General features: G+C 38.3%; 1 protein-coding gene across 3 annotated transcripts in view; it reads right to left on the reverse strand.

Annotated features, from left to right (window-relative positions):
* LOC126473599 (activated Cdc42 kinase Ack) overlaps positions 1-26611 on the reverse strand; it is a 516119-nt gene that overhangs the window by 95895 nt on the left and 393613 nt on the right. For all 3 annotated transcript variants that reach the window (XM_050100753.1, XM_050100752.1, XM_050100754.1), the window contains one exon: positions 21540-21858. In XM_050100753.1, the coding sequence (XP_049956710.1) occupies positions 21540-21858 (319 nt within the window). The remainder of the gene's footprint in view (positions 1-21539; positions 21859-26611) is intronic.

Raw genomic sequence — 26611 nt, forward strand, 5'->3', positions numbered from 1 at the left:
CAAAAGCGAATTTTGGAATGGTCCTAAATATAGGAATAAGGACGGCACTTTGAAAGAGTTTCGTAAGAACCAACTCAAAAATAAGCATACCTTTACAAATAATTTGACAAAATGACTTCACTGACGCACTTAAAAGGGGATCACCAGAAAGACTGCAGTGGGATTAATTACTTGGACCTGACGATGGTCTTGAACAATTTTTTTGACAGGCTGGATAGGGCAGTAGAAAGAAGTGTGTCCCATAATAATCAGAATAGTAGAAATCACAACAGGAGTAATTACAGAAACAGGGATAATGGTAACTTCTATCAGAATCAAAGTGTCAAGAGAGAGAGAAATTTTGAACATCAGCAGGATAGGAATAATGGGGATAACAATGGGCAATTTAATAGCAGAAACAATCAGAGAAGTAACTACTCGGGAAACAGCAGTTCGCCTCAATGAAGGTCCACAATTTTGGGGCGAGGAAACATAACAAGCACAGGACCCTCAAGTTACACTTGCAATTAGACAATAATAACAGTGTTAATGATATGATTTTTTATCTACATGTGAATGAGAGCTGTGAAGTAACTGAGACTGGTAAGTCTGAGCTTATTGCAGTTGAATATAGATGAGCTAAATTACTTTGATGGAGATGAAACTTTTAATACAAACCTGTATTGTCAATGATGTTGATGAGGTAATTTTGTGATGAAGATGAGCATCAGGTATTTGTGGAGTTTAAGAATAATTAAGTTTCAGAGTTATTTGGAATGATGTTGACAATACAGGTAAGAGATGTATGTGATATGTGAGAGTCATCAAATACCAGTCCAGTCAAAGCAGTTTTTCATTAATGTCATGCAGAGTAATGATCCACACAGTAAAGGGGAGGTGTCTGTGAGCCTGGAGAATACAGGTGAAAACTTTTTGAAGTTTGTTTGGGACCAGATTCGTGACAATGTAGATAAAGGTGGATTCTGAAATAAGTTAGCTGTGATTAGTCAGAATTTAAATCCCAAATGGTGGAATGAAGTGAAAGAGGATCTAAGCAAGAAGGGTAATTTTGACAGTAATGTGTTTTGTGTTCCTTCTACAAAAAATGATGTTAGATGTGTCATGAAATCTATTCATTGTGTTCAATCTTTACCTGACAATATGAGTAGCCAAAGTATTGTTACGATACCTGTAAAACTGATAAAACCCTGTGAAGACAGTGTGGATGTAGCATTTTATGAAACTGACAGTGATCTTTTGCATGAAGTGTGTGAGAACAGAGAAGAAGACAGCAACCAGCCACTATTACTACTGCTATTTAAGTAAATAGCGCAGTAACATTTCAAACTGACAAGTTCATCATCGCTGGCTGTTCACAAGATTTACAAGATGCACTTTACATAATCGTTAGTTTTTGATTTTTATTCTTCCACTGTAGCAAAATATTCATGGTGTGTTGGTGCCCTATGGTAGAAATGTGCCCTATGTGAACATAACTAACCTCCAAACGATGAAATACTGAGTAAACAAATATGTGAAGTTAAGTGGTTATTGTACTTACGTCGAAATTGTGCGGAAATTTCAATGTAAGTACAATAAATACTTGATCTCATATGTTTGTTTAATCTGTATTTCATCATTTGAAGGTTACTTATGTTCACATAGGGCACTTCTGACACTGTTTTCTACCATAGGGCACCAACACACCATGAATATTTTGCTGCAGTGGAAGAATAAAAATCGAAAACTAACAATTATGTAAAGTGCATCTTGTAAATCTTGTGAACAGCCATCTGATGATGAACTTGTCAGTTCAAAATGTTACGGTGCTATTTACTTAAATAAATAGCAGTATTAGTAGTGGCAGGTTGCTGTCTTCTACTTTGTAAGAATCAACCTATATTGAAATTAAGACTGATCAACGGGAAAGTAACTGTTTGATTGATACAGTTAGCCCAACTTGTGATATATCTGAACAATTTAGGGACAAGATCAAGTATCATAAGAATTTTGTGTAACTGTTCATTGTATGTGTAAAGATAAGAGAAGCTACTGGTAAGCAAAGAAAATTGGTAAAATCTCAGGTACTATGAACTTTTAGTATAGAAGACAAGATCTTTGAACATGGATGCATAATGATCCCTACTCTGGAAGAAAATATACACCATATTTGTAGGTACATACAACTACATAATTCTGTTTTGTTTGTCAGAAATGTAGTATGTAAGATGATGTGATTTATAAAGTTATGTCTCATCTACAGACTTAGTTTAAATCTGTGCCACACTATATTTACTGGTGCATACAACTATATAATTATATCAATATATTTAAAAACAAAGATGATGTGACTTACCATACGAAAGTGCTGGCAGGTCGATAGAAACACAGACAGACACATACATACACACAAAATTCAAGCTTTCGCAACAAACTGTTGCCTCATCAGGAAGTGTCTGTATATGTGTGGATGGATATATGTGTGTGTGCGAGTGTATACCCGTCCTTTTTTCCCCCTAAGGTAAGTCTTTCCGCTCCCGGGATTGGAATGACTCCTTACCCTCTCCCTTAAAACCCACATCCTTTCGTCTTTCCCTCTCCTTCCCTCTTTCCTGATGAGGCAACAGTTTGTTGCGAAAGCTTGAATTTTGTGTGTATGTATGTGTCTGTTTGTGTTTCTATCGACCTGCCAGCGCATTCGTATGGTAAGTCACATCATCTTTGTTTTCAACTATATAATTATGTTTTATAATAGATCTGTGCTTTAGAATTTTATATGTATGTGGCATGAGACTAAATTTTACAATTTTGAAATGGGACAATGCCATTAAAAATCTAGTAATAAATTTTCTTATCTTAGAATACAGTGTTGTTGTTGTGGTCTTCAAGAGACTGGTTTGATGCAGCTCTACATGCTACTCTATCCTGTGCAAGCTTCTTCATCTCCCAGTACCTACTGCAACCTACATCCCTCTGAATCTGTTTAGTGTATTCATCTCTTGGTCTCCCTCTACGATTTTTACCCTCCACACTGCCCTCCAATACTAAATTGGTGATCCCTTGATGCCTCAGAATACGCCCTACCAACCAATCCCTTCTTCTAGTCAAGTTGTGCCACAAATCCACAAATTTCTCTTCTCTCCAATTCTATTCAGTCCTCCTCATTAGTTATGTGATCTACCCTTCTAATCTTCAGCATTCTTCTGTAGCACCATATCTCGAAAGCTTCTATTCTCTTCTTGTCTGAACTATTTATCGTCCATGTTTCACATCCGGCTACACTCCATACAAATACTTCCAGAAACGGCTTCCTGACACTTAAATCTATACTCGATGTTAACAAATTTCTCTTCTTCAGAAACACTTTCCTTGCCATTGCCAATCTACATTTTATACCCTCTCTACTTGGACCATCATCAGTTACTTTGCTCCCCAAATAGCAAAACTCATTTACTACTTTAAGCGTCTCATTTCCTAATCTACTTCCCTCAGCATCACCTGCCTTAATTCGACTACATTCCATTATCCGTGTTTTGCTTTTGTTGATGTTCATCTTATCTCCTCCTTTCAAGACACTGTCCATTCTGTTCAACTGTACTTCCAAGTCCTTTGCTGTCTCTGACAGAATTACAATGTCATTGGTGAACCTCAAAGTTTTATTTCTTCTCCATGGATCTTCACTCCTACTCCAAATTTTTCTTTTGCTTCCTTTACTGCTTGCTCAATATACAGATTGAATAAGATTGTGGACAGGCTACAACCTTGTCTCACTCCCTTCCCAACCACTGCATCCCTTTCATGTCCCTCGACTCTTATAACTGCCATCTGCTTTCTGTACAAATTGTAAATAGCCTTTCGCTCCCTGTATTTTACCTCTGCCACCTTCAGAATTTGAAAGAGAGTATTCCAGTCAACATTGTCAAAAGCTTTCTCTAAGTCTACAAATGCTAGAAACGTAGGTTTGCCTTTCCTTAATCTATTTTCTAAGATAAGTCGTAGGGTCAGTGTTGCCTCACGTGTTCCAACATTTCTACGGAGTCCAAACTGATCATCCCCGAGGTCGGCTTCTACCAGTTTTTCCATTCATCTGTAAAGAATTCGTGTTACTATTTTGCATCAGTGGCTTATTAAACTGATAGTTCGGTAATTTTCACATCTGTCAACACTTGCTTTCTTTGGGATTGGAATTATTATATTCTTCTTGAAGTCTGAGGATATTTTGCCTGTCTCATACATCTTGCTCACCAGATGGTAGAGTTTTGTCAGGACTGGCTCTCCCAAGGCTGTCAGTAGTTATAAAGGAATGTTTTCTACTCCCAGGGCCTTGTTTTGACTCAGGTCTTTCAGTGCTCTGTCAAATTCTTCACGAAGTATCACATCTCCCATTTCATCTTCATCTACATCCTCTTCCATTTCCTTAATATTGTCCTCAAGTACATAATATTGTCCTCAAGTACATCGCCCTTGTATAGACCCTCTATGTAGTCCTGCCGGCTTTCTGCTTTCCCTTCTTTTCTTAGAACTGGGTTTCCATCTGAGCTCTTGACATTCATACAAGTGGTTCTCTTTTCTCCAAAGGTCTCTTTAATTTTCCTGTAGGTAATATCTATCTTACCCCTAGTGATATGTTCTTCTACATCCTTACGTTTGTTCTCTACCCATCCCTGCTTAGCCATTCTGCACTTCCTGTCAATCTCATTTTTGAGACGTTTGTATTCCTTTTTGCCTGCTTCTTTTACTGCATTTTTATATTTTCTCCTTTCATCAATTAAATTCAATATCTCTTCTGTTACTGAACGATTTCTATTAGCCCTCGTCTTTTTACCTACTTGATCCTCTGCTACCTTCACTATTTCGTCTCTCAAAGCTACCCATTCTTCTTCAACTGTATTTCTTTCCCCCATTCTTGTCAATCATTCCCTAATGCTCTCCCTGAAGCTCTCTACAACTTCTGGTTCTTTCAGATTATCCAGGTCCCATCTCCTCAATTTCCCACTTTTTTGCAGTTTCTTCAGTTTTAATTTACAGTTCATAGCCAATAGATTGTGGCCAGAGTCCAGATCTACCCTTGGAAATGTCTTACAATTTAAAACCTGGTTCCTATATCTCTGTCTTACCATTATATAATCTATCTGACACCTTCCAGTATCTCCAGGGTTCTTCCATGTATACAACTTTCTTTTATGATTCTTGAACCAAGTGTTAGCTATGATTAAGTTATGCTCTGTGCAAAATTCTACCAGGCGGCTTCTTCTTTCATTCCTTAATCCCATTACATATTCACCTACTACGTTTCCTTCTCTTCCTTTTCCTACTATCGAGTTCCAGTCACCCATAACAATTAAATTTTCGTTTCCCTTCACTATCTGAATTATTTCTTTTATCTCATGATACGTTTCATCAATCTCCTTGTCATCTGCGGAGCTAGTTGGCATATAAACTTGTACTACTGTGGTAGGCATGGACTTCATATCTATCTTGGTCACAATAATGCGTTCACTATGCTTTTTGTAGTAGCTTACCCGCATTCCTGTTTTCCTATTCATTATAAACCTACTCCTGCTTAACCCCTACTTGATTTTGTATTTATAAACCTGTATTCACCTGACCACAAGTCTTGTTCCTCCTGCCACCGAACTTCATTAATACCCAGTATATCTAACTTTAACCTATCCATTACCGTTTATAAATTTTCTAACCTACCTGCCCAATTAATGGATCAACATTCCATGCTCCAATCTGTAGACTGCCGGTTTTCTTTCTCCTGATAACAACGTCCTCCTGAGTAGTCCCCACCTGGAGATCCGAATGGGGGACTATTTTACCTCTGGAATATTTTACCCAAGAGGATGCCATCATCATTTAACCATACAGTAAAGCTGCATGCCCTCGGGAAAAATTACAGCAAGGCCGTTTTGGTTAGTGTTACAAGGCCAGATCAGTCAATCATCCAGACTGTTGCCCCTGCAACTACTGAAAAAGCTGCTGCCCCTCTTCAGGAACCACACGTTTGTCTGGCCTGTCAACACATACCCCTTCGTTGTGGTTGCACCTACGGTACGGCTGTCTGTATCGCTGAGGCACGCAAGTCTCCCCACCAGTGGCAATGTCCATGGTTCATGGGTTAAATAGTGTTAAATATTTTTATTATTACTTCTCTTTCCTGTCTCAGACTTTATGTCTGGTTAAAAATGGAAAGTGACGCGGACATTGGTCAATCGCGGCTTCCTTTTAACTGTGCAGTATATGTTACATTGCATTTAGGAACTTTCGGGTAATTGAACATGTATCAATAATTACAGATTTCTGTAGTTGTATATATAAGTTTGGATGTAGCTGTATTGTGTTGGTGTACTGGTGGATACTGTGTGGTATGACTCCTGTAGTTGATAGTATAATTGGTATGATGTCAACTTTATCCTGATGCCACATGTCTTTGACTTCCTCAGCCAGTTGCATGTATTTTTCAATTTTTTCTCCTGTTTTCTTTTGTATATTTGTTGTTTTGGGTATGGATATTTCAATTAGTTGTGTTAATTTCTTCTTTTTATTGGTGAGTATGATGTCAGGTTTGTTATGTGGCGTTGTTTTATCTGTTATAATGGTTCTGTTCCAGTATAATTTGTATTCATCATTCTCCAGTAATTTGTGGTGTATACTTGTATGTAGGAACGTGTTGTTTTAAAAGTTTATGTTGTAAGGCAAGCTGTTGATGTATTATTTTTGGCACATTGTCATGTCTTCTGGGGTATTCTGTATTTGCTAGTATTGTACATCCACTTGTGATGTGATCTACTGTTTCTATTTGTTATTTACAAAGTCTGCATTTATCTGTTGTGGGATTGGGATCTTTAATAATATGCTTGCTGTAATACCTGGTGTTTATTGTTTGATCCTGTATTGCAATCATGAATCCTTCTGTCTCACTGTATACATTGCCTTTTCTTAGCCATGTGTTGGATGCGTCTTGATCGATGTGTGGCTGTGTTAGATGATATGGGTGCTTGCCATGAAGTGTTTTCTTTTTCCAATTTACTTTCTTCGTATCTGTTGATGTTATGTGATCTAAAGGGTTGTAGAAGTGGTTATGAAATTGCAGTGGTGTAGCCGATGTATTTATATGAGTGATTGCTTTGTGTATTTTGCTAGTTTCTGCTCGTTCTACAAAGAATTTTCTTAAATTGTCTACCTGTCCATAATGTAGGTTTTATATGTCGATAAATCCCCTTCCTTCTTTCTTTCTGCTTAATGTGAATCTTTCTGTTGCTGAATGTATGTGATGTATTCTATATTTGTGGCATTGTGATCGTGTAAGTGTATTGAGTGCTTCTAGGTCTGTGTTACTCCATTTCACTACTCCAAATGAGTAGGTCAATATTGGTATAGCATAAGTATTTATAGCTTTTGTCTTGTTTCTTGCTGTCAATTCTGTTTTCAATATTTTTGTTAGTCTCTGTCTATATTTTTCTTTTAGTTCTTCTTTAATATTTGTATTATCTATTCCTATTTTTTGTCTGTATCCTAGATATTTATAGGCATCTGTTTTTCCATCGCTTCTATGCAGTCGCTGTGGTTATCCAATATGTAATCTTGTTTAGTGTGTTTTCCCTTGACTATGCTATTTTTCTTACATTTGTCTGTTCCAAAAGCCATATTTATATCATTGCTGAATACTTCTGTTATCTTTAGTAATTGGTTGAGTTGTTGATTTGTTGCTGCCAGTAGTTTTAGATCATCCATGTATAGCAAATGTGTGATTTTGTGTGGGTATGTTCCAGTAATATTGTATCCATAATTTGTATTATTTAGCATGTTGGATAGTTGGTTCAGAGCAAGGCAGAACCAGAAAGGACTTAATGAGTCTCCTTGGTATATTCCACACTTAATCTGTATTGGCTGTGATGTGATATTATTTGAATTTGTTTGGATATTAAGTGTGGTTTTCCAATTTTTCATTACTATGTTTAGGAACTGTATCAATTTAGGATCTACTTTGTATATTTCCAATATTTGTAGTAACCATAAGTGGGGTACACTATCAGAAGCTTTTTGGTAATCAATGTATGCATAGTGTAGCGACCTTTGTTTAGTTTTAGCTTGATATGTCACCTCTGCATCTATTATCAGTTGCTCTTTACCATTAATTTCTGTGCAATGACTGAAGTTAATATTTTGTATATTGTTGGTAGCCATGTTATGGGGCGATATTTAGCTGGGTTTGAAGTGTCTGCTTGATCTTTAGGTTTCAGATAAGTTATTCCATGTGTAAGTGTATCAGGGAATGTGTATGGGTCTGCAATGTAACTGTTAAATAATTTATATCTAAAAACACAGATGATGTGACTTACCGAACGAAAGTGCTGGCAGGTCGATAGACACACAAACAAACACAAACATACACACGAAATTCAAGCTTTCGCAACAAACTGTTGCCTCATCAGGAAAGAGGGAAGGAGAGGGAGAGACGAAAGGATGTGGGTTTTAAGGGAGAGGGTAAGGAGTCATTCCAATCCCGGGAGCGGAAAGACTTACCTTAGGGGGAAAAAAGGACAGGTATACACTCGCACACATACACATATCCATCCGCACATACACAGACACAAGCAGACATTTCATATTGTTAAATAATTTAGTTAGATGTGAATGTGTTGAGGTGAACTTCTTTAGCCGGAAATTTGCTATTTTATCTTTTCCAGGGGCTTTTCAATTGTGCATAGAATTAATTGCTCAGGTGACTTCATGTTGCAAAATTATCACTTCGGGCATTTGTGGTATCATCTTGTATGCGTCTGTTTCTGCTTTTATCCCCTGTGCATGCCTGTTGTGCTGTACCAGATTTGACCATATGTTGCTCCAGAAGTGTTCCATTTCTGTTATGTTTGGTGGGTTGTCTATTTTAATGTGTGTGATATCTATTGTCTGATAAAATTTCTTTTGGTTTGTGTTGAATGTTTGGTTTTGTTTCCTTCTATTTTCACTTGTTTTGTATCTTCTAAGTCGTTTGGCCAATGCTTGTAATTTCTGCTTCTTTTCATCTAATTGCTCTATCACTTCTTGTTGTGAGATTTTAACTAACCTTTTTTGTTTTTTGTCTGATATTTCATTTCTTATAAATTGTGTTAGCTGTCCATTGTCTCTTCTCAGTTTTTCTATTCTGATCTGTAGCCTATGTTGCCATGCTGGTTTTGTGGGTTCCTTCTGTGTGTTGGTTGGTTCTGATCTCTGCCTAGTGTGTATAGTTAGTGTAGTGAGTGCTCCTATATAAACCAGTAGTTGTAACTCTTCCATAGTTGTGTTTTCATTTATTTTGTTGTGTATGATTGTGTTGATAGTTTTTATTGTTGTTTCGACTTGTGGTTTATTTGGCGGTCTATGCAAGAATGGTCTAATGTCTGTATTTGGGTCTTTGTATTCTATATATGTCAGCTGAAATTTTTCTTCTGTGTCTAACATGTGTGTCACTTCGTGTTCTATTTGTGCTTGATCTTATTATTATTATTATTATTATTATTAATTATTATTATTATTCCTGTGTACTCTGCAGAAAATAATTAAATTTGTCATGAACTCTTTAGTGTAAAGTCATGGATGTTCTGGTAAATTGAGTGAAAACTTGTTTTATTTATATGTACCATAAAAATTAGGAATAGTATCTTAGTTCATCCGTGTATCTCACTATACTAGTTCATTTTTTCATTGCATTTAGCTCTGTTTATTAAAGTTTCATATTTGAACACTTTTTAATCCATTCTGATATAAACCCTGTATACTTGTTTTTTTTCAGTGTAAATAGGCAGAGCATATGCTGTGTGATGTGAGGGAGATATTGAACAGCATACTTAGTGCACAAAACATTTTTCCAGGATCTAATGTGAAAGCTAGACAGGAAGTTACCTATCCGTTGGAGCTTGTGATGAGAACTCTAGGAAGGAAACTGAAAGTTGTGGGTGGATCCACTCCCACACTCCTATATGGGTGCACCCTTGCTGCTCCAGTCAACTTACAAGAGGTCATAGGTGCTGTCAACTACATCAGTGTTGTGACTGAAATATGTAAATTGTTAGCCAAGAAATTATCCTATATCAAGAACTCATGGAACTATTTGTTTAGAAAAGTCGTCACTGCCTAAGAGAGTGTTATTCCACATAAATCTATGTTTTTTCAAGTAGGGCATTAACTTCACTACACATTATGTTACTTTAAATAATGCTGTAAAAGGTTGATTTTTATGACTCATGATTTGTTATGTGAAAACTTAAAGTAGTTCAAGAGTGCATTTTATGAACAATGTTGTAAGTAATTATCAGAATCTGATAAAATTAAGCACTATTAGATTAGTAGTCATATATTTCAAAGAATTTTCTCATCTCAACGCTCAGTGTATATATTTTTTTGAACAACTGTAAACGAATCTCGTAGGCTTCTATGTACACAGGTTAGTTTGTATGAACAACTAGTAAATAGTGTGGAAGACATTTACAAGTATAGACTGTATAACAATATGTATACATTTATGATTTCATACACTGATTTTGGTCCTCAAGCTACTCCATTATATTGTCATTCACAGCTATTTATGACTCTGATTACCTGTATTTATCCTTTACCACCTTTAGATGTCAGTCAATGTGTCTTCTCAGTTTGCAGTCAGTCAGAAGTAAGATGGTGTCCACTCAATAAAAGGGGTTTTGTGTGCTGCAGTTTGCATAGAATGAGTCGGTGATTTCAGTCAAGAGTGAGTCAGTTATTTTGGTCCAGCAAGCTTTTCATCAGCATTCTGGCACTGTTCCACATGTACCCAATAACATTCATCACAGGTATTGCCAATATGAAGAGAAAGGATGCTTGTGTGAAGGCAAGAGTCCAGGTCAACCTTGCACTTCCAATGACAGGGTGGAAAGAATTTGGCAAATGTTGGAGCAGAGTTCACGACAGTCTACTCACCACGAAAGTAGAGAACTGGCAATGCCCTGATGTAGCTCCACCACACTGGCACACTGTACATCAGTTCCTCAATGTCACTCTTTCTCAACACAGGATAGGATGCACGGGAACCTGACACACTGCCCTGTATACTTTGCCTCCAAGATCACCAGGCATGGTCCCATGCAATTTTTTCTTGTGGGGATATGTGACGTAAAATGTGTTCAGCTCCCCGTTATCCAATGACATAGAAAAAGTGAAGGACGGAATAACAGATACCATTACTTCCGTCAAAGTCTAAACATCTTGTAAAGTTTATGATGAATTTAGTTATTGTCTATATGTTGTTTGTGCTGCTGCTGGTGGCCACACAGAGCATCTGTAATAGCAAAGATTTTGTATTTTGCAATTCACCCATCTGTTAGTACGTTTTTAACAATAAATATGGAGTTTTGAAATCAGGTCATTATTTTTTAATCATCCTGTACATTATTCACAGCATAGTGTTTGGCTGCTAATGATAATGGTATATTGGACTTTGAAGTAAGCATTGACCTCAATGAAATATTCCTGGTTTACAATAAATGAAAGCTATCTGACAAATTTTCTGTCAGTAAATCGTTGTTTGTGTTTAAATTAACGTAGCTCATTTAAAAGCTCTCATTCTCTTCTTCGTAACACACATACTACCTTTTCCACAAACTTTGTGCTCCAAACATTATTCATATGGAAACATTTTGTGCTCTAGAAATGCCCAATCTTAAATAATGATTATTTCCAAACTTCAGTACCATGGTTTCGTAGCCCTGACTTTTCAGATCCCAAATATGTCTACTTTCACTAGAATTACTTGTTAGTCTGTTAATTAATTCAGAAAATTTAACTTTCTCAAAACTTTTTTGTGAGCTTTGGTAATCCCCACGTACACAGAAGTCAGCCTCATAAAACAGCACCTATAATTTTGTGATTTTTTTAGTTATACAGCTTAAAGTTAAATAGACTGTTCACTTGCCTGTGGCCTCATTATCCCTTTTAATTTCCCTGATTTTTATGTTAATATTCAATGCATAATAGGTTAGTATTTTAACATTTTGCAATTTTTCATTTTACATGTGCCTATGAATAGGCATGGTAAACAGCACCACAGTAATTTTGTATCCACCTATCAAGATGTAAACTACTTTGAGAGTCAGTCCAAGGATATCTTCCATTACACCAACATTATGTAGTTGGTAACCAGACAATACTCTTTCGAAGAATCACCTGAGGAAGAGGTATACTTGGCAAAGGCCAGGAAATACAGGAAGATTTCAGTTAGAGACTCCGAAATTAGATGCCGGATTGTAAGGCACGCCAAGGAGCAGATACAGACTCATATCACAATTTAGTAATGATGGAGAGTAGGCTGAAGTTTAACGGACTAAACAGGAAGCTTCCTTGTGCAAAGAAACGGGATACAGAAGCACTGAGGAATGAAGAGAGATGCTTGAAGTCGTCTGAGGCTATAGATACCGTGATAGTAAACAGCTAAGTATGCACTTCAGTTGAAGAATGGAAATCTCTCAAAACAGCAAATCACAGAATCTGGAAAGAAAGACATATGTACTAGAAAGGCAACTGCAAAGAAAACATGGATAACTTAAAAAATACTTTATATATAAAAACAAAGATGAGGTGACTTACCGAACAAAAGCGCTGGCAGGTCGATAGACACACAAACAAACACAAACATACACACAAAATTCAAGCTTTCGCAACAAACTGTTGCCTCATCAGGAAAGAGGGAAGGAGAGGGGAAGACGAAAGGAAGTGGGTTTTAAAGGAGAGGGTAAGGAGTCATTCCAATCCCGGGAGCGGAAAGACTTACCTTAGGGGGAAAAAAGGACAGGTATACACTCGCACACACGCACATATCCATCCACACGTACAGACACAAGCAGATGTCTGCTTGTGTCTGTACGTGTGGATGGATATGTGCGTGTGTGCGAGTGTATACCTGTCCTTTTTTCCCCCTAAGGTAAGTCTTTCCGCTCCCGGGATTGGAATGACTCCTTACCCTCTCCTTTAAAACCCACTTCCTTTCGTCTTCCCCTCTCCTTCCCTCTTTCCTGATGAGGCAACAGTTTGTTGCGAAAGCTTGAATTTTGTGTGTATGTTTGTGTTTGTTTGTGTGTCTATCGACCTGCCAGCGCTTTTGTTCGGTAAGTCACCTCATCTTTGTTTTTATATATAATTTTTTCCCACGTGGAATGTTTCCTTCCATTATATTTAAAAAATACTTTAGATGATCAACAAAAGAATGAAGCACAAAAAATTCTGGAATACATACATACTAGTCACTTAGGTAAGAAGTAAATAGGAAGTGCAGGGAAGCTAAAGTGAAATGGCTACATGAAAAATATGAAGAAATTGAAAAAGAAATCATTGTTGGAAGGACTGACTCACATACAGAAAAGCCAAAACCACATTTAGTGAAATTAAAAGCAATTGAGGTAACATTAAGAGTGCAATGAGAATTCCACTGTTAAATGCAAAGGAGAGATTGAACAGGTAAAAGGAATGCAGTAAAGGCCTCTATGACATGATAGACAAAGAAACACATTGAAAGGGCAGAGAAAGGGGATCCAGTATTAGCATCAATATTTAAAAGAGTTTTGGAGGACTTAAAGGCAGAACGGATAGAAACATTCTATCAGAATTCCTAAAATCATTGGGGGAAGTAGCAACAAAATGACTATTCATGTTGGAGTAAAATGTATGAGACTGGTTATATGCCAACAGACTTTTGGAACATCATCCATACAGTTCCAAAGAATGCAACAGTCAACAAGTGAGAGAATTATCGCAAAGTCAGGTTAACAGCTCATGCATCCAAGTTGTTGACAAAAATAATATACAGAGGAACTGAAAAGAAAATTGAGGATCTGTTAGAAGATGACCAGTTTCGATATAGGAAAGGCAAAGGCAGCAAAGAGGCAGTTTTGTCATTGCATTTGGTAATGGAAGCAAGACTTAAGAAAAATCAAGACACGTTCACAGGATTTGTCAACCTGAAAAAAAGCACATAAATTGGCGCAAGATGTTTTCAGTTCTGAGAAAAATAGGGATAAGCTATATGAAAAGAAGGGTGATGTACACTATGAACAAGAACCACGAGGGAAGGATAGAGAGTTGAAAACCAAGAACAAAGTATTCAATTAAAAAGGGTGTAAGACAGAAAAGTAGTCTTCTATACATCCAAGAAGCACTGACAGAAATAAAACAGAGGTTCAAGAATTGGATTAAAATTCAAGATGAAAGGATATCAATGATGAGAACTGCTGATGACATTGTTATCCTAGGCAAAAGTGAAGGAGAATTACGGACTCTGTTGAATGGAGTGAACATTCTAATGAGTACAGAATATGGACTGTGACTAAATCAAAGAAAGATGAAAGTAATGAGGATCAGTGAGAAGTTGAAGATCACGAAGCAGATGAAGTTCTGCTACCTCAGCAGAAAAATAACCAATGATGGATGCAGCAAGAAGGATATATAAAAGGAGACTAGCATAGGCAAATAGGGCCTTCCTGGCCAAGAGAAATCTACTTGTATCAAACACAGGCCTTAATTTGATTAAGAAATTTCTTAGAATGTATGTCTGGAGCAGAGAATTGTATGGTAGTGAAATATGCATTGTGGGAAGACTGGACTGGAAGAAAATCAAAGCATTTGCCATGTGGTGCTACAGAAGAATGTTGAAAATTAGGTGGACTGATAAGGTAAAGAATAAAGTGGTTCTCTGCAGAATCAGTGAGGATAGGAATAAATGGAAAACACTGACGAGAAGAAGAGTCAGGATGATAGGACATGTGTCAAGACATCAGGAATTAACTTTCATGGTGCTAGAGCGAGCTGTAGAGGGTAAAAGTCGTAGAGCAAGACAGAGATTGGAATTTATCCAGCAAGTAATTGAGGATGGAGATTGCAAGTGCCACTCTGAAATGAAGAGTTTGGCACAGGAGTGGCATTCGTGGTGGGTCACATCAGACCTGTCAGAAGATTAAAAAAAATGTTTATATTTACTTTGAGTCATTCAGCAGCATGCACACAAAATGTAAACTTCTGTCTCAGTCTGCAATTGGATATCAAGACATCAACAACACATGACTAGGTTAGCTGGTTTGTATAAATCAGAATGTAGCCATCAAAGTGTACTTTTTGTGAGCGAAAAGTAAAAATTATTCTGTTAGGCTGCCACTAGATAAATGTGTGATGTGGTACTAATGAATGTGGTTTGCAAACCTGTTTCAAATATGTAGACTCTCGCTTGTGACAAAGGTGGCTGTTAGACAGTGAACAATGCAGTGTTATACAAGATACATTTATCAGAAGACAAACACCACCAAGCAAGTACAAGGCTACTGAAAGGTTAACACCAAGTGAGCAAGGTTACGAAGTTTTAATGATGGTGGTTGAGGAGGTCAGAGTTACAGACAGACATATCCTTTGCCCTGTCACCACTGAGATAATCCTCCTTACAGAACTCACACTCCCTTGGCATATGGGAATCAGAGCTTTAATTGTTTCTCCTGCAGACAAAGACATATTTCCTCTACTGCAATATGTGATCAAAAGTACCCCGACACCTCCAAAATCATACATTTTTCATATTAGGTGCATTGTGCTGCCACCTACTGCCAGATACTCCATATCAGCGACTTCAGCAGTCATTAGACATCGTGAAAGAGCAGAATGGGGCACTCTGCGAAACTCACAGACTTTGAATGTGGTCAGGTGATCAGGTGTCGCTTGTGTCTTACATCTGTACGTGAGACTACCACACTCCTAAACATCCCTAGGTCCACTGTTTCTGATGTGGTAGTGAAGTGGAAACGTGAAGGCACACATACAGCACAAAAGCGTATAGGCCAACCTTGTCTGTTGACTGACAGAGACCGGCAACAGTTGAAGTAGGTTACAGTAAACCTGTTCGCCCACTGCTTGAATACTGCTCAGCAGTGTGGGATCCGTACCAGATAGGGTTGATAGAAGAGATAGAGAAGATCCAACGGAGAGCAGCGCGCTTCGTTACAGGATCATTTAGTAATCGCGAAAGCGTTACGGAGATGACAGATAAACTCCAGTGGAAGACTCTGCAGGAGAGATGCTCAGTAGCTCAGTACAGGCTTTTGTTAAAGTTTCGAGAACATACCTTCACCGAAGAGTCAAGCAGTATATTGCTCCCTCCTATGTATATCTCGCGAAGAGACCATGAGGATTAAATCAGAGAGATTAGAGCCCACACAGAAGCATACTGACAATCCTTCTTTCCATGAACAATACGAGACTGGAATAGGAGGGAGAACTGATAGAGGTACTCAGGGTACCCTCCGCCACACGCCGTCAGGTGGCTTGCGGAGTATGGATGTGGATGTAGATGTAGATGTAGATGTAGAAGAGGGTCGTAATGTGTAATAGGCTGACATCTATCCATACCATCACACAGAAATTCCAAACTGCAACAGGATCCACTGCAAGTACTATGACTTTTACATGGGAGGTGAGAAAACTTGGATTTCATGGTCGAGCGGCTGCTCATAAGCCATACATCACACCGGTAAATGCCAAACGACACCTTGCTTGGTGTAAGGAGCTTAAACATTGGACGATTGAACAGTGGAAAAGCATTATGTGGAGTGACAAATCACGGCACACAATGTGGCGATCCGATGGCAGGGTGTGGGTATAGCGAATGCCTGGTAAACGTCATCTGCTAGCGTGTGTAGTGGTAACAGTAAAATTTGGAGGCGGTGGTGTTGTGGTGTGGTGTGTTTTTCTCATGGAGGGAGCTTGCACGCCTTGTTGTTTTGCGAGGCACTATCACAGCACAGGCCTACGTTGACACTTTAAGCATGTTCTTGCTTCCCACTGTTGAAGAGCAATTTGGGGATGGCAACTGCATCTTTCAACATGATCAACCACCTGTTCATAATGCATGGCCTGTGGCAGAATGGTTACATGACAATAACATCCCTGTAATGGACTGGACTGCACAGAGTCCTGACCTGAATCCTATAGCACACCTTTGGGATGTTTTGGAACACCAAATTCATGCCAGGCCTCACCGAACGACATCAATACCACTCCTCAGTGCAGCACTCTGTGAAGAATGGGCAGACATTCCCGAAGAAACCTTTCAGCACCTTATTGAATGTATGCCTGCGAGAGTGGAAGCTGTCATGAAGGCTAAGGGTGGGCTAACACCATATTGAATTCCAGCATTACCGATGCTATCGTGATCCACCGACAACCCCTGACAACATGCGTCAGCGCATTGTCAATGCATGTGCAAACATTACAGAACGCGAACTACTCACTGTTGAGAGGAATGTCGTTACACGTACTGCCAAACGCTTTGAGGTTGACGGACATCATTTTGAGCATTTATTGCATTAATGTGGTATTTACAGTTAATCACACTGTAACAGCATGCGTTCTCAGAAATGGTAAGTTCACAAAGGTACATGTATCACATTTAAACAACTGAAATAAAATGTTCAAACGTACCTATGGTCTGTATTTTAATTTAAAAAATCTACCTGTTACCAACTGTTCACCTAAAATTGTGAGCCAAATGTTTGTGACTATTACAGCACCATCTGCCACAAAGCGAAAAAAGTGGTCCAACTAAAACATTCATATTTCTTTATGTACTACACGAATATGTAATAAAAAATGGGGGTTCTTATTTTAAAAAATGCAGTTGATATCCATTTGACCTATGGCAGCGCCATCTAGCTGGCCAACCATAGTGCCACCTGGTTTCCCCCTTCAAGCTAGACAAGTTTTGTTCTTTGTAGTTTTTTCGTTTGATGCTTAATTTGTGAGATATTTGGCCCGGTCATTACCAATGGACCATCCTGTATAGTGGTGAAAGGGAAGTCAAGACAAACCATTTGAACTTAAGACACTTGTGGTCTGTCGAGCTGGGAAACAGCCTCAAACAGCCCTACATGAAACCGAGTTCGAGTCTCGGTCGGGCACACAGTTTTAACCTGCCAGGAAGTTTCATATCAGCGCACACTCCGCTGCAGAGTGAACATCTCATTCTAAGCCCTACATGAGCCTCGAAAGCTAGGTGCCATGAACTTACCAATTGGAAAATTAGCACCGGTCTACATATTACTGCACACTTTGGTGTCTATTAACAGCATAAAATTAAGACTCAAATCTTTTGTTTCTCTGGCTTTCTTACTAAGAGATGACTGTGCTTGTAAGTGTTAAGTCCAAATCAAACTGGAAATACAGTTTTTGCATAATGTTTGTAAATGTCTCTTTCTTTCATTATTGTCACAGTAAAGGTTAACTTACTAATGTTACTGGAAGCTGCTGGCTTAAGAGGAAGAAATGACATCAAACAGTCACGCATCATGCATGTGCTACAGATTAAGTGGCTTTTCTAAGCCAACTTGAGGTTGTTTCTCAGCCTGATAGAACACAAGTGTTTCATATCAAATTGTTTGTTTGTATTTTCCCTACAGCACTGTGGTACATTATAAACAATTAGCACTTACACCACACACACACACACACACACCCCAAATTCTACCTTTGCTTCTCACTGTGTTCTTATCTCTGGACTAAAGCCAGCACAGTGCTTACGAAACGCCATCTCTGGTCTACTCTCTCTGACACCCCCCCCCCCCCCCCCCAATCAAATCTTCTTTCAGTTATTTCCAATTTACAAAATCCTACAAAAAGCTCTCCTCAATTGGGAATTGCTACAACTAGTTCTCTTCAACTTGGCAAATATCAGTGCGGATTCCAGGAAGTGCAACTGCGCATAGAACAAATTCTTAATATGAAGAATTCAATGACAAGTTTCTGTAACACAACAAACATAGACTCTGTCATTACATTTGTAATTAAGAGAGAGAGAGAGAGAGAGAGAGAGAGAAAAGAAAAGAAAAGGATATGACAGCATAGTCTGAGAATCTCTCTTTGGATTACTGCCTTATTTTCGAATGGATCAAAAGGAGACAAATATCATACAGAAATACTCACAGAAACAAAACCAAAAGTAAATAAAACAATGGAAAAATGTTAAAAACCAAAAGTAACATATATGGGTGCAGATAATTTAAAATAAACACTTCGAGTATGTATGCTACCCTAGGACCCAGTACCAGTTTCAGTATAGGGGCCATAAAAATTTGATTTTCAATATTTTGCGTAATTCTCACCGAAATTTTAAAATGTTATCATAATCTACTCATTATGAAATACAACCTTATGTTAAAAGGTTAACACAGTTAACTTGTGCTTGTCTTGAGGCAGAGTACCTGATGGCGCCAAAATACACACACTTCATTCAACCAGTATTTGAGAATGGGAGCACTTAGTGATTTCCAATGAAGATTACACATAATTTCAAACCTTTACAAAACTTCCTCTCACTGACACCCACTCAAAATGATGAAACAAAAGATGTTTGTTGCTTACTACATTTTCACTGCTCATGCCATCAAATTTCAGTACCAGGACTGAATTAGTTTATTACTTCTTTACTACTAACATTACTCGCAACACATTTTTCAGAAAGTATCCACCTATACCACTAAATCCCCTCAAAATTACAACATTTTAAGACAAACAGTTCCAGATATGTGACATCATAAACTGTAAGGCTGTAAGTAGCACCAAAGTGTCCAGTTCCTAGCGAATGAGACAACTTAAATTAAAGGTAGCAAATCAACAGCCGAAACGCGTAACTCCATTTTCAAATGTGCCTTTACAAAGGAAAACCCAGAAGAACTGCCCCAATTTCATACTTGTACCACTGAAAAGATGAATGAAATAAGTATTAGTGTCAGTGGTGTTGAGAAACAGCTGAAATCATTAAAATTGAACAAAGCTCCAGGCCACAATGGTAGCCCTGTCAGATTTTATACTGAATTTGTGGTTGAGTTAGTCCCTCTTCTCACTATAATCTATCACAGATCCCTTGAACAAAAACCATACCCTGTTCTTGTAAAAAGGCACAGAATGGTAGTAGAAGTGATCCCCAAAACTACTGTCCAACATCCTTGACATTGATTTGTTGTACAATCTAAGAACATGTTCTGAGCTGAAACATAATGAGGTAGCTTGAACAGAATGACCTCCTCAATGCCCACCAGCATGCCCCCACTGTAGTGGGGAATGTGGGGGGAGGAGGGGAGGGGAGGGGAGGGGAGGGGAGGAGAGGAGGAGGAGGAGGAGGAGACACGAGGCATAATGGTGAAGGCAGAAATATTTAAGCGAAGCGGTCATACGCTAATGTTACTTCACAGTATGTCCAGACCTGTATATGATATTTGACACAATCTGAAGAGTAGGTGCATATCTCAGAATTTTACATTCTGTGGGAGAGTTTAGTTTTTAGAATTGCTACAGTAACTTCCATCTTTGGATCAAAGGTGGGTTCTTCGAATGGAAAGAGCACAAGTCAGAGTTGCAAAAAATTAACAGGAAAATCAGTCATAAAAATATTAATTGAATGGAAACAGAAAGAGCAACAATTATCTTCTTAACTTTATTTTCACTATAAAAATATATTTGCTTTTGGACAAATAGTATTGGATCAGGAAACGGGGAAGTAATACACATGTAGCCAAAATGTTACATATTTTCAGAAGAAGAATTTGTAAAAATAGATTCAATGTCTGCAACAGATCTGAGGTGTTTGAGTAAATTTGAGTTTCGGGTAATTTGTCTCTTCTGTTTAGCCATGTAACATAAAGAGTCAAAGAACAGGCAATAATTTACAGAAAAAAATTGTAACTGTTACATGAAATATTACTGCATTTTATTTGGCAGAAGAAATCAAGCAATGTTTCAGATACAGTGTTGTTAATGATTTATCTTTGCACAGTTAAAACATATTACCAACTCAGAAGAATTACTGAACATGGTTCCAGAGAATGAGACCATAACACCACTAGATAAGTTTTAGTTTTTACAGGAACATGGATTTCCAAACAGGACACTCTTGCACCTGTGAATCTTGAAACAACAATTAATTTAATGAAGGAAGAAAATGAGAAAGAAGTTTGAAGTGCTGCAAAGTCAGAATGTGAAAATGGTGTATGGGAGAAAACTCGAAAGCTATTTTTGCACAGTAAATGTCTGCATATCAGAGCTATTATATTTCAAAATGGAACAATGAATTTAATTTCTGCCAAGAATTCACACAGAGTATATATCTTTCTCATAAAATCCTTCTTAATGAAACTGTGAGAACCTGCAAAACTAGATAATATGAATAAAACAAAAGCCAACAAACATAAAAAGTACTGACAGCAGTACTCTTCATGTTGACCAGCAGTTTTATCATTCCAAAGAGGACCAATGAAACTCAGTTGAATTGAGAGCCTCTGTCTTACTGTTTTTATTTTGTTTTACAGAATGGAGCACTTAACGCCAAAATGGCATTTTACATATAATGGATCTGGCTGTAGAGGGCTACGTACTTAACTATGTATCACATACAAATATGCTCCTACTTTTTTAGTTCCCTTTGCAGGAAATTTTCCAAGTGTGGTTGGAAAAAGATGACACAGAAATAGACAGCATTGTCTATATTAAAAAAAAGAAAAAATCAACAACCACCCTACCTGCTTACATACACCAAAATGCAATAAGTCTGGACAGCCTTGTTGTTGTTGTTGTTTTTGTTGTACATGGTGTTGCTGCATTTGCTGAGGTTCCTGCTGCTGCTGTTGTTGTTGCCATTCTAAATTGACAGTCTTTGAGTAGAGCACATTGCGCACAGTGGCAGACCAGCCGGCAGGCAGAGCAGCACTCCGTGATGAAGGGCGTCGAGCCACCTGCTGCGGTGGGGGCCGCAGCCGCAGTCTGGGTGCCGTCCCCTCCATGTGCGTGTTGGCGCTCGCTTCTTTCTGGCCCAAGTGCTTTTCCAAGTCTGCAGCAAATCTGAACAGTAATAACAATCCAAACTAGAAATACATGGATAATTAAAAAACAATTTACTGGAGACTTTTATTACAGTGAACACCACTACAATTGGCCACTCAAGTGTTCTCAGGTGTTGTACACAGAATTACCAAACCAGTGAAAGACACTGGAGAGAAGAAAAGCAGTGACACTAAACTCTTTGAAAGTCATTCTTTTGTACTGTACAGAGTCCAATCTTAAGGAAGTTTTAAGTCAGATAGTATGCCACACTTGCAATAAAACATTAAAACGCAATTCTTACATTCCAAGTATCTGGAGGGTGTGACTAATGGTGGTGGTGTCAGGGTGCATGACAACTAGGTCTTTTGAACTAGTATTTAAATTTTATGAGCTAAGTGTGGTTAACAGTGATAAGAAATTAAATTTCTTCTACAAAGAAAATTTAACATTTCTCTTAACAAAGTCAGATATGCACACACAAACACAGAGATGCATGCTTTTGTGGCTATTCTTAAATTCTAACTAAATATATATTTTATGTTGCTTCTAAAGCTTTTGATTCTAGAGAGAGAGTTGAGAGAGTATGCTCTAAAACAGTACAGTGGAAAAAACATACTTGGCTTTTCACTGGTCTAAAACAAAAGTATGAGGCAGATTTCCACTATACATTAAAATCTGAGGTCCAAAAGCTTAAACAGGAGTCTGGACAAGAGATAGAATTTTAAACAGTTTTCATCACCATCATCTAAAATATATATGTAGCAGGTCCCTGCTTAATGTCTAAAATCAAAAGGCAGTGTGTTAAAATGTGATATATGTGATTGTGATGTCATAAGTACTGCACATTGAGGAATCATCCCACTGCACAACAAGCTAAATGTAAAACGACATGGGCAGGTCGAGATAAAAATTATTCCTAATAACTGACCAGTTTGAGGTACAATGCAGCCAAGCAATAGGCCAGATTATTGCCCTCTATTCCCTGATTCAGCAGACAGACAACTGCCAGCAGAGCAGTGAACACTACAGAGGGATCAGCACTATTTTGTAGGCATGTCATGTCATCGGGAATTGCCTTCGGCTATTAAATACAGTCTAAAAACAAGACTTTTCACCAAAGATTTGTGCATCCTGTCTTAGAATATTGCTCAAATGTATGGGACAGTACCAGGTAGGACCAACAGGGATATTGAATGTAAAGAGAAAAAATGGGGCAGCACAAATGGTGAAATATACCTTCGATGTTAAGGACACTGTCACACAGAAGTTGAAAAACCTGAAATACCAGATGCTCAAAGATGGATGCCAGCTATGCTAAGAAGGCCTCCTTAGAATGTTTCCAGAAACAGTATTAAACGGGGAATCTGGGAGCCCACTACATCATCATACATATCGCCCCCATACGGGCCAGACAGACAACACGAGGCTAATTACTGCACAAAACAGGGACATGTAAGCAGTCCTTTGTCCTGTGCTGCATACATAAATGGACGGGAAGAAGCACATAAAGATCCAGTAAAGAGATAAATACCCACAACTTATCCACTTTCTCTCATGAATGTTAAAACTCTTTGTTGACTCCCACCTACATAGGTAGAAATGACCGCGTTGAAATAAATCACAGCTGGCATAGTAGTATTTACATGCTCATTTTTCCAAATGCTATTCGAGAGTGGAACAGTAGAAAAATGTTCTGTAAGTGGTCTATGAACCCTCTGACGATCACTCGAGTGTTGACTGCAGAACAAACATATAGAAATAGATGCAGATTACATGCAGGTCCCTACCACTTCATTAGAAATAATGCACGAGGATAAATCAATAAATGGGACAGAATATTATAAATTCTTCAGTGTTTATATTTTTAATAATCTGAAATGGAAGTGACAAGCTAGAGATCTTTTTCACATTTAAGTTCTGCAAATTCTGTCTTATAGATGAAAGTCAGGTTATGGAGATGCTAACGTAATAGGGTCAAGTTATTTTTTCTATTTTCAGTCACTACTGTCTTACGACATATTCAGGGGTAACACATTGTCAAGGGAAAAGTGTGTTGATTGCACAGAAGTGTGTAAAAGCAATAATAGGTGGTGCGGTGGGCATTCTAGAACCTCTTGCAGACAGCTTCTCAAATGGACAACAGTTTTCATAAATCTCCTCAAATGGTGTATAAGGGAGTGCCCACCAGATATGACAGGTACCAGAGGAATAAAGTACTTAGAGCAGACCAAAATCAGCAAACGAGCCCAGGTGTGGATCTCAGTCAATCTCTTTTCACCCAATGGGTGCTGTTGCCTGTCTGCTCTGGGAACTGACACACTCCCCAGTTCTAAGTAACTGATGGAACCATTGGACAATCAATCACAAACTGTCACAGTTTGTGAGAGTAAAGAACACACTACCCCAGTCAGTAACCAATGTGCCCGTAATTGGACAACAACCAGTCACATGGATTCTGAAGGAACCACAAAAACTATGGATACAGACAAACTCTGAAATCTACGGCCTTCAAGAATTCACACATATGTTGGCATCTTCAATACTGACACACTAGTTTGACTTGAAAAATTAAAATCCTAGCCACAGAGTTACATCGACAAAAAATCTTCATACTAGTTCTCCATGTCAAGTGATTCACCAACAAAAACAACAAAATATTTTGACAACTACTTCACACTACATACATTCATTTATCTCCTTTCTAATCAAAAATATTTACTTATTTTTACAAAAAATTGCAAAAAGCATTAATATAAGACTAGAACCTGAAGCAATAATTGAGACTTCAAACAGCTTAATACTAGTGCATTTGGGAGTCAGATGCAAGGGTATTCGTATTCAACAACCTACCAGAGCACATTAAATGTCATGTAGATAATGTATGAATTTTCTGTTTGACAATTCCTCCTATCATATTGAAGAGTAACTTAAGTTTAATATTTTTTGTTAATTTATAATCAGAATTACTACAATTTATTATTAATCTTTTTTCACTGTATTGAACCTAAATTAAAAGTATGCCTTTAACTTCTTTCCACATCCCGGAGACGACGTAGTGTACGAGCATGCAGATTGTTTCATTAAGAATCCCTGGGAGTGTACACGATAAAACAGCATCTTTATAATGAGAGATAACACCATTAATTGTAAATAATATTTTATTGAAAATTAATGTGTTATTCTCTGCAAATGGACTGTCACTGGACTTGGATAAAACAAAATACAAGCAATTATGAACACACCATTAGAAATAATGCTTGACACTACATCAATCAACAATACAAAATATTCTTAAGTCTTAGGTATTAATACTGCTTAGAACCTGAACTGAAAATCACTTGTGTCTATATTTTCATCCGATACTGTCTTATGGAATCACATGTGAAGTAATGTGTCACTGAGGAAGGAAGACTTTGTTGCACACAAGAGTGTAAAAGAATAATATGACCACTCACTCTCTTGGGTTGCTGCAGCCAAACAAAATGCAAAGGTGCTGTGTTGAGAAGAAGCCTCAATCTGGAGTGGGAGGGGAAAAGGAAGGGGTAGCAGGGTATAGGTGGGGGGAGGGGGGGGGGGAGAGTCAGTGCTGCCTGACAAGAGTATGTCGGGGCTAGATGAGTGAGGCGAGACAAGGCTGCATAGTGTGGTGTCATGAGATTGTGATGGAGATGGGGTGGGGTGGGGTGGAGGGGGAAGGGGTGGAAGATGTAGAAAATGGGAACAGCAGAGACGGGAAAAGATCAGTAGTGCTGGCAAAGAGTGGAGCACAATGAGGATGGGAGATGTGAATTCGGAGGAGCTGATAAAACAGAGGAGGTGGGAACTGTTGGGTGTGGAGGCAGTAGGTTTGCAGTTCAAAGAAGCTGGTGGTCGAAGGGTGAACCCAGATGGCCTTTGTTGTGAAGCATCCACTGAAATCGAGCATGTTACATTCAGCTACATGCTGTGCCTCAGGGTGGTCAACTTTTTTCTTTTTTTTTGGCTACAGATTGGTGATGGCTATTCAACCTTGTAGACAGCTGGTTGGTATTCATATAAATGTAAAGAGCTTAGCAATGACTGCAGAAGAGCTGGCTGCTTTCACACGTGGTTCAGACTCTGAAGGGGTAGAGATAAGCATTCAGCAGGACTGGAATAGAAAGTGCTTGGTGGGTGGACTGGGCAGAACTTGCACCTGGGTCTTCCTGGGTCTACCCAGAACCTCCTCCAGGTTTAATTTTTCTCCTCACCCCTATGAAAACCAGCACACCCACCTTCCACATACTCCCTAAAATTCCTAACCTAACAATCCTGGACACGCCATCAATAGCTGGTTATTGTGCACCCACTGACAGAATTTCATCCCTCTCTGAACAATATCTCCAACCAACTGCCCAAAACCTAGCCTCCCATGTCAAAGATACCAACCACTTCCTTCATGAACTCTCCACCATTCTCACCTCTTAACCTCCTGGATCCCTATTAATCACTGTTGATGCCACTTTCCTCTATATCAACATCCTTCAAGCCCATGGTCTTACCACTACTGAACACTACCTCTCCCAACGTAATTAAGACGTCCGCTTATCGAAGTAACACTGAGATAAGAAAGACAGGCAGTAACAAAATATCAGACAAACTTTCAAATATCAATGATTTGTTTACAGTATTAGACAAAGTGAAAGAATTAGTAAGTGCAAAATAAAATTCATTAAAAAGCCAGTGCCTTCTTATACAGGACATTTTAAATGATATTTGCAGTTCTGTAGATGAAGAAAAACAGAAACAAATT

The sequence above is a fragment of the Schistocerca serialis genome, chromosome 4, assembly GCF_023864345.2.
Source record: "Schistocerca serialis cubense isolate TAMUIC-IGC-003099 chromosome 4, iqSchSeri2.2, whole genome shotgun sequence".
Classification (NCBI taxonomy): domain Eukaryota; kingdom Metazoa; phylum Arthropoda; class Insecta; order Orthoptera; family Acrididae; genus Schistocerca; species Schistocerca serialis.